This window comes from Arachis duranensis, chromosome 4 (assembly GCF_000817695.3).
Source record: "Arachis duranensis cultivar V14167 chromosome 4, aradu.V14167.gnm2.J7QH, whole genome shotgun sequence".
NCBI classification, from domain to species: Eukaryota; Viridiplantae; Streptophyta; class Magnoliopsida; order Fabales; family Fabaceae; genus Arachis; species Arachis duranensis.
Window position 1 is genome coordinate 103,629,076 of NC_029775.3, and position 9,658 is coordinate 103,638,733.

The window sequence follows — 9,658 nt, forward strand, 5'->3', positions numbered from 1 at the left end:
AAAATGATGACACAAATATATATATTTTTTAAATTGAGATGCAAATTAGACTATACTTTTAAACAAGTTTACCAATCATATTTTTTCAAAATACCAAACCTATCATAAACAATTTAGCATCTTCCTTCTCTTCTTCTTTCATCGCTGTTACTACTTTTGACCCCAATTTCTTGCCCCCAACCTCTTTTTTCCATAAATTTAGCTTGTTACACCATCTATCACTCCCACCATTAATGATGTTAGAACGTCGTTTGGATTTATCAATTTTGATAAAATTAACAATCTCATTATAAAGACAAAATTTATATTCACTAATTTTGGGTAATACTACTGTAGTAAAAATAGTCATAAATTCACTTTAATTGGTCAAACTAAAGATATAAATTAGATCTCTTACTTCTAAAAGAGTCTAAAATAAAATAAGCAAAGACTTTATATTATATTCAACTCAACTTCACTTCATAAACAAAAAATTGTATATACACATCTATAGTAGTTAAAAATTTTTTTTTTTATGGCTTTAAACAATATGAGACTAATACATATATAACACAAAGTTCATTATTTTAAACAATATAAAATTACTAGTACTCCATTATTACTACAATTAACTAATAATATACTTAACCTAGCTAATAATTCTACTTGTTCCAATGTCAATTAATTTGTCCAATTTTTACCACGGACGCAATACTCTTCTCATTGATATCCTTAGATTTCCAATAAAGACATCTCTCTCCCTCTCTTTCTCTATGTATATGTTTATCTCTTTATATCTATCCCTAGATTTTCAATAAAAACATCTCTCTCTCCTTAGATATTTCCAATAAAAACATTTCTGTTTCTCTCCCTTTGTATCACTACAAGAAAAACATTGAGTACCGTTGATTTTATCGTCATAGAATAGCGGTGAATTTACTGTCGAATTTACTAACAGTAACGGCGTCAAATTTGTAAAGTTAAGTAATTACCGGCGAATTTTGGTTTTTGACGGTAAATCCGCTGATAATATTTAGAGAGAAAAAATGGTGCGTCCTTTATCGTCAGAAAATTCCAACGGTAAACTCAATTAGTGAAACGCTGCATTTTGGTGACCCGCAACGATTTATCATTGGAGAAATCCGACGGTAACAAGGAGTAAATTCAAATTGCGAACCCTCTTCCTCCTCATTCAAGATTCACTCTTTCTCTCACTCAACCACCATTTCCTCTCCTCTCCCCAACACCACCATCTGTCCCTGCCGACACCACCACCATCATCACAGCTCTTTCTCCGTCGCTGTCAACCCACCCACCGCCGACACTACTCCCTTCTTCTTCTTCTCCCTCTTCTCTCTTACCACTTCACCGTTCACCTTCTGCCTTCTCAAAACTGCCACGCCGCACCACAGACCCACCACCGTTACTGCCCAACTTCGCCTCTCTCCCTCCTCACGTCTCTACTTGACTTTGCTTTCTACTCGCGTGTCGCTGTGCCTCTCTCTGCCTCTCCTCCGCCTCTGCAACAACAGGTATCAATTTTAATTTTTTCTCAAGTTATTCTAATATTTTATATGCTATATTAATTTTAAGTAGTTGATTCATTGATGTTATTGCTATTAATTTTATTGTTGATTAGTTTATGATGCTGATTAGAATATGGCAGTGGTTGAAATATTAAATTGGTTTATGAATTTGTTTTTTAATATGAATATGCAGTGGTTTTGTTGGTTATGAATATGTTGAGATTTTGTTGATTGTTGAGTTGATTTTATATGAATTCATAATATAAAAAAATTGAATGTATTCCAATTATCCAATGAAATATTATTTTGAGTATATGTGTCATGTACATTATTAAATTTCTTGTAGATTGTTTCCTTATTTTTAACTTGCAAATATTTTAAAATTATCTTAGGCATACTAATTGAGTTGAATTTGAACTTAAAAAGTGTTTTAATTATTGAATTGAATTGCTGAATATTGTTGCTGGAGTTGTTTGAAATTGTCTGAATTATGTTGATTCACAGTGTTCCGATTGGTTTTGCTCTTTGCAGACATGACGATGGGTAGAGGTGTTGTGGATCAGGCTGCTAGTCGTGGTCACAGTTGTGGCTGTGGTAGAGGGAAGGCTTCTTCCAGTTCCCTCAGGAATTCTGGATCCTCTTGCTCTACTCTGACTACCCCGGTAACGCCACTGGTTGCGGGTTTAACGGACCAGCCATTCATCATGGCCTCTAACCCCAACTATGTTCCTCTGTCCACAGCAACAACGCTACCTCCAACCGCTAAGCAGTCCGCTGTCACAACAATGCTGCCTCCAGCAACGGAAGCCACGGCCCCGGAGTCCTCTCACGAAAGTGAGGCAGCTGATTTCCCTCCACACTCTCCCATCGTACGGTTGATGATTTGGCCTGATAGCATCACAGAGTAAGTATCACTTTAAATCTTCTATATTTTCTAATTATTGAATTATTAAAAATGTCTGATTATTGATGATTCTAGTTTAGTGAATTTAGGGTTGTAGGTTTGAATGACTGAAAGTGTTTTATGGTTTTTGATTATTGAATTGTTGAAAATGTCTTATTATTGATGATTCTAGTTTAGTGGATTTAGGGTTGTAAGTTTGAATGGGTGAAAGTATTTCATGTTTCTTGATTATTGAATTGTTGAAAGTATCTGATTATTGATTTTGGTTTAGTTGATTTAAGGTTGTAGATTTGAATGGCTGAAAGTGTTTCATGTTTTCTGATTATTGAATTGTTGAAAGTGTTTGTTGTTCATTGATTGTTGACACTTGGTGCTGTTTAAGTTAATTGTTGATGGAAAGAGTTTGTGGCGCATTCTAGTTATAGATGAAACTCTACCAAAATTTCTATAAAAACTCTATATATTATGGTTATTTGCTTCTGAAGTTCTAACTTATATTGCCATATTGGTTTGTTTGTAGATTGTTGATATGTTTACGCCGAACAATAACGTATGTACTTAAGAGATGACCAACGTCATCAAGCTAATGTATGACCATCCCTGGCCCAGCTACAAAAAGATCCCCATTGAGCCAGAGAGCGATGGTTTCAGAAATGGGCGGTAATTAAATTTGTTTTTTTATAGTTTCAAATCTTTTTAGCAAGTTTATATATCTTCTATTTTGATTAACTAATTTTAAAGTTTCTTTGTGCAGCTGCACTTTATATAGAACGCCTCTCACGATGCTCTAATTAGGAAGATCTACGCCCACTGAATGGATCAGCGGCTGCAGCAGATGCTGGAGGATGTTCGTGAGGAACGGGACAAGAACCGCATATACAGACCGGGGGTCGTTCTTGGTCAGCAGCCTCCGCATCTCCACGTTGTGGCCATCGTCTGCCTCTGTCACTAGTCGCGCTGTCGAGCCCGAGGAAGGCGTTGATTTGAGGCTGCAGGTGCAGGAGCTCATCCGCAACCTTCACCAACAGACTCAGAAGCTGAAAGATTATCGGGAGAGGTATTAGGAGATCCTCACACGTGTGACAGACACCGATGACTTCAGGCTAGAAAGGAGGGAGCAGTTAGAGCAGCTTCAGCAGATGTAGGATCAGATGAAAGTGTACAAGGCTCAGATGCACGCCGCTGACATCAACCCTGCTGGTGGCACACAGACATCATTGCCTTCTGTGCTGCCTCATCAGGGCCATGGGAACGACGACAACGACGAGGACTACCTAGATCTTTAGTTATTAGTGCTTCATTTTATTGTTTCATTGTATTTATTTGATGTACTTGACTTTTAATTTATTTGAATATTTTATTTTTTATAATTTAACCATTAATGATGTGAAAAATAAATTCAAATAAAAATTAAAATTGACCATCTGTTTTACAATTTTTTTAAAATTGACATTATCTTCGGATTTATCGAGGGAATAATCCGACGACAATAGTGCGAGAAACAACATATTATGGCAGCAACGTTATCGTAAAAAAATTTGCCGATAATTAAATGGTTTTTTGAATAGGTAATTCATCGCAGAATCTGCAGTAATTACTGGTGGATAAAAAAAATTCCAACGATAAATATTTACTGGTGAAGTTTATACCGCCCAATTTCTTCCAACACTAAATTTGACAATAACTTAATTATCGTTGAATTTTATTCATTTTGCCAACAATATATCTGACAGTAATCAATATTTTTTTGGTAGTATATTTGTGTTCTATCTCTAGTGATAAGAACTCGAGTGGTATATTTGGTGCTAGTGCAATAGCACGCATGAAGAAAGTTGCTCGTTGCTTACTATTATTGTTCGAAGAAGATCTTAATTCTTAACGTCATTGATGATACTTGTTTTTTACTCATCTTATTTATCTGATGTGCAAATCTGTTTTATCTTTTGGCTTTTTTTTTATTTGTCTTTTTTTTATATGTTTCATTTTTTTCAAGTATATATATTTTTTTGAACCAAAGGAAGCTCAACATAGTAAAGTGGAGCAAACGAACCAAACAACAAGTACTACATAGAAATACATAAAATCCCTGTCATTTCTAGCATTGCCATCAACAACTAAAAGGATCACTACCCATCCATTCTTTGTAGCTCAGAAAAGTCCTCCTTTCTACGAACGTAACACCTGCTTCCTTATTATTGAAAATCCTAGCATTACGTTCCACCCAAATATTCCAAATCACTGTAAAGAACCCAGTGAGCCACTTCTTCTGCTCTTATTTTTGCTTATGCCTGCCAGTCCAACTCTCAAACAGTTCCCTTATGGTTCCAGGAATAGCCCAATCTTCACCAAAGGACCTCAACCAACTGTACCACACCTGCCATGTTAGTTCACATAGAAGAAATAAATATTGTACCGATTCTATCTCCTTCTTGCAAAGTACACAGATATTATCACTGTGAATAATAATGCCTAGCCTACTCAACCTCTCTTTGGTATTAACTCTACCCACAAGCACAAACCATCCAAAAAGCTCAATTCTCGGAGGTACCACTCCTTTCCAAATTAAACTTGTGAAACTATAGCTCGTTATCTCATATGTCAGAGTCTTCGATTGTAGGACCTGCATAACAAATTTGGTAGAAAATACCCCTTTACTATCAAACTTCCACACCATATTATCCTTTTTACCATCTGACAATTTCACCGGCCTTAGCCTCTCATGAAACTGGTGGACAAGTTCCAGCTCCTATTGGAACAACTCTTTTCTCCACTGGAAATTCAATATCCACTCGAGCCCGTCCCAAAATCCACAATCCGCTATCATAGATTCTTGTTGGGTTGAAATAGAAAAGAGTCTTGGAAAAGTCACTTTCAAGGGCCCACCTTGCAACCAATTATCTTCCCAAAATAGGATGCTCATTCCATTCCCTACCTCCATCGCCGAGCCAGTAAGCATTTTGTCTTTTATCCTCTGCTCTTTTATATTTAATTGACAGATGTCTTTCCGAGGCCCTCCTTTAACCGGTAGCTACTGATTTACTAGCATTACAGCAAGGTTCAGGTTGTTATACAAGCAAATAATCTTCTTCCACAAGGGGCAATCCTCTTTTGAAAACTGCCACCACCACTTAAACAAGAGCGCTGTGTTCCAAAGCATGGCATCCCCAACCCCCAAGCCCCTAGCTTTTTTCGGTGCCTGAACCATCTCCCACTTAACTAAAGGGATACCATCATTACCATCCCCCTTACACCACATAAATCTCATTTGCAACGCAATAAGCTTATCCGCAACCGCCTTTGGCATCTTGTACAAACTTAGGTAATATATCGGTAGGCTATTCAGCACTGATTTGATGAGAACAAGCTTGCCTGCTTTGTTTAGGACCTTCGCTTTCCTCAGGCTGAGTTTCTCTTCCACCTTATCTATTATTGGTTTCCAAGTCTTCACCAGACGCGGATTCACACCCAAGGAAATCCCGAGGTACCTAACTGGTAATACCGCTTGCTTGCACCCCAACAGACCACACACATAATCTACCCATTCCTGTTCACAATTCACCGATATCAGATTTGACTTATCAAAATTGATGCTCAACCCTGACATCAACTCAAAACACCGCAATAGTCTCTTATAATTCACGACTGTCTTTGTTACCGGGGCACAAACAATATCGTATCATCTGCAAATTGTAAGTGCGACAATTCAATATGCTCTCCTCTGACCAGTAGCGGATCAATGCGCCCGTTGCTGACAGCTTCTCCCAACATCCAATGCAACATATCGACTACTTGCACAAACAGAAATGGAGAAAGAGGATCCCCTTGTCTGAGGCCTCTCTCCATGTTAAATGGCTTGGATGGTGACCCATTAACCAGGACAGACATAGAGGCCATACTGACACACTCCTCACCTAATTCCTCCAATGCTGTCCAAATCCCATTTTTTGTAACACTATATCCACAAAACTCCATCTGACTCTATCATAAGTTTTATGAAAATCCAGCTTAATGATGGTCGCTTTCTTTCTCCGTGCCTTGAGCCAATGGACCGTCTCACAGGCGATGAAAGCACCATCATGAATTTTTCTATCTTTCACAAATGCAGTATGAGTCTCTCCCACCAAGCCCGGCATAACTGATCTCATTCTTCTCACCAGCACCTTCGAAATCACCTTATACACACATACCACCAAACTAATCGGCCGAAAATCCTTGATCTCTTTAGCACCCACAAATTTTGGGGCCAGCGTCACCCATGTTGTATTCACATCTGATGGTAACTTTTCCCTTTGGAAGAATTCCATCACCGCTGTAGTGAACTCCTGACCAATCTCTTCCCAACATTTCTTGATGAAATTCATATTGTATCCATCACTACATTGGGCCTTAGAAGATTCGCAATCTCATACTGCCTCCCTGATTTCCTTTGTAGACCGTAAAACCTCCAAGGCTTCTGCCTCAGCTCTATCAATTTGCTTCAACAACCCATCCCGAACACCAATCCTCAGAGCATACTCCTGACAATACAACTCCTTGTAGAATCCCCTGATTGCATGCTTTATTCTTGCCTGATTCCTCACCAGCCATCCATGAATTATCAGAGCATCAATCCTGTTATTCCGCCTTCTAGTCGAGGCAATATTATGAAAGTACTGGGTATTCCTGTCCATGTCCCTAGCATGTTTGGACCGAGACAGCTGCTTCCAATAGATTTCCTTCCTAATGTACCACTTGTCATAAAAGCACACCAACGCCTTCCTTCTAGCTTCCGGTGTACCATCATAAATCCCATCACTAACCTGATCGTCCATCTTCTGATCTCATCTTCAAACGTCATCAGTCTATTTTCCATATCACTAAAGTTATCCTTGTGCCATTGCCTCAAAGGTATCGTCAAGGCCTTCAGTTTACTAAGGAACGGAGCACCTCCCAAGTTTTGCCATTCATTTTTTACTGTCCTTAGAAAACCTTCATGGGTAAACCAGGAATCTAGACTCCTGAACGGTCGAGGGCCCCCTCTTACTCTTGTATCCTCCAGAATCAACGAGCAGTGATCTGACAAAGCCCCTTGGACCGCCTTTCAGCCTAATGTCAGGAAACTTTTCCACCCATTCGATATTAACCAACACCCTATCAATTCTGCTACAAGATTGACTCCTGAACCATGTGAACTTCCTATTAGTAAGGGGGAGATCCACCAACTGCATGTCTTGAACCCAAGTCTTAAACTCTTCTGCTGAAACCGACAAACTCATCACCCCTTTGCTATCCTCCACTTGCAAGATCTCATTGAAGTCCCCCAACAAACAGAAAGAAACCTGGCACAAGCCTACAATATAGCTCAACTCCTCCCACACCACCCACTTGTCCTCCCTCCCATGCGTCCTGTACACCAAACAATTAGCACACTGAAAGTTATTCTTTGTTAACACTCCCTCAATGCACAACCACCTCTCTTCTTTATAACAATTACTTTTCTGAAACATCATTTCATTCCACATCAACAAAAGCCCCCCAGCCGCCCCAAGAGATTCCACAAACTTCCAACCTACAGTACTATTTCCCCAAATCCTGGCAACATTATATTTTGAAATAACATCCCTTTTTGTTTCAAGCAATCCTAACATGTTCAAATTATACTTTTTCTTCAATGTTTTTACCATGCTTGAAGAGAGAACTTTTGTGTGGTCTAGAATTTAGAATAAATTCTCGTTGCAAGTATAGCTTCTAAACCAACAAAAGTCCTTTCTTACAAACGTTTTGGTTGTCACAAGTAACAAACCCCTAAATAAATTGATAACCGAAGTATTTAAACCTCGGGTCGTCTTCTCAAGGAATTGCAGGAAGGTATGTTCTTATTATTGGTTATGAGTTTGTAAATTGGGGGTTTTAAGAATGAGGGGCAATTATGATAAATGACGAATAAAATAAATAAATGACTGTAAAATAAACTCTTGGCAAGGTACGAGAAATTGGAAGTCCTATCCTAGTTATACTTATCAATGATGATGAAAATCGAATCTTAATTCCACTTAGTTAACATTTGCTGGTGCAAAGGAAGGTCAAGTGGCTAATTAGATTGATCTTCAAATCCTAGTTAATTCCTAGAAAAAGATTGGGATTATAGAAGTTCAAGCTAATTAGCAAACATAGCGATTATCGATCACATTGAGTTTGATAACTCTAGAGTTACTTATTTCTTAACCATAGCCAGGAATGTAGTTATATTAAATAAAAATGTCAATTCTAACATGGACAATATCATCAGCCAATTGGGCAACATCAATCAAACACAAATAAAAATATCATAGTAAATAAAAGTAGAAGAGAAACATAAATTATTGAACCTGATGAAGATAAAATAATCCTGAATTGAAAAGAAATCCTAATCCTAAAACCTAAGAGAGAGGAAAGAACCTCCCTCACTAAAAACTACATCTAAAACCTAAAATTGTGAATTATCAAAAGCATGTTGAGTCTCTGCATTATTCCCTGACTTTAATCTGTGTTTCTAGGCCGAAAACTGGGTTGAAATCTGGCCCAGAATCTCTGCCAGCGACTTTTGTAATTCTGCAGATCGCACACGTCACGCGGACGCGTCATTCACGCGGACGCGTCATTCGGCGTTTTTCTTTTCCATGCGGGCACGTCGTCCATGCCTCCGCGTCGCTTCTGCTTTTCCAATCCGCGCGTCCATGTCACTCATGCGGCCGCGTCACTGCGAATTCCTTTCTTCTGCGCGGTCGCGTCGCTGACGCGTACGCGTCACTTCTCGCTGGTCATCTCCTCAATTTCTTGTGTTCCTTCCATTTTTGCAAGCTTCCTTCCCAATCTCTCACTCATTCATGCCCTATAAAGCCTGAAACACTTAACACACAGATCAAGGCATCGAATGGTAATAAGAGAGGATTAAGATTAGCTAAATTAAGACCAAAGAAGCATGTTTTCAATCATGTAATAAATTTAGGAAGGAAACATAAATGCATGCTAATTATATGAATAAGTGGGTAAAGACCATGATAAAACCACACAATTAAACATATTGTAAACCATAAAATAGTGGTTTATCAACCTCCCCATACTTAAACATTAGCATGTCCTCATGCTAAACTCAAGGAGACCAAATAAATGAGTAGGGAAAGGCAAAACTCATGCAATGCAACCTATGAATGTAAATGCAACTACATGCTAAAATGATTCTACCTACTTGGTGAAAAAAGTAAATAAATCTTTCAAGAACAAATATGAA

At 38.4% G+C, this 9,658-nt stretch overlaps 1 protein-coding gene across 1 annotated transcript; it reads right to left on the reverse strand.

Annotated features, from left to right (window-relative positions):
• Positions 1 to 7,379: 7,379 nt before the first annotated feature.
• On the reverse strand, positions 7,380 to 8,072 carry LOC107485378 (uncharacterized). The gene has a single exon (XM_016105904.1). It carries the CDS (start codon positions 8,070 to 8,072, stop codon positions 7,380 to 7,382), a length of 693 nt encoding a protein of 230 aa, XP_015961390.1.
• Between the last annotated feature and the right edge of the window lie 1,586 nt (positions 8,073 to 9,658).

Bases quoted from the DNA above. Each gene is read 5' to 3' on its own strand.
- LOC107485378 (XM_016105904.1), bottom strand. From the start codon at position 8,072: ATGGTAAAAACATTGAAGAAAAAGTATAATTTGAACATGTTAGGATTG.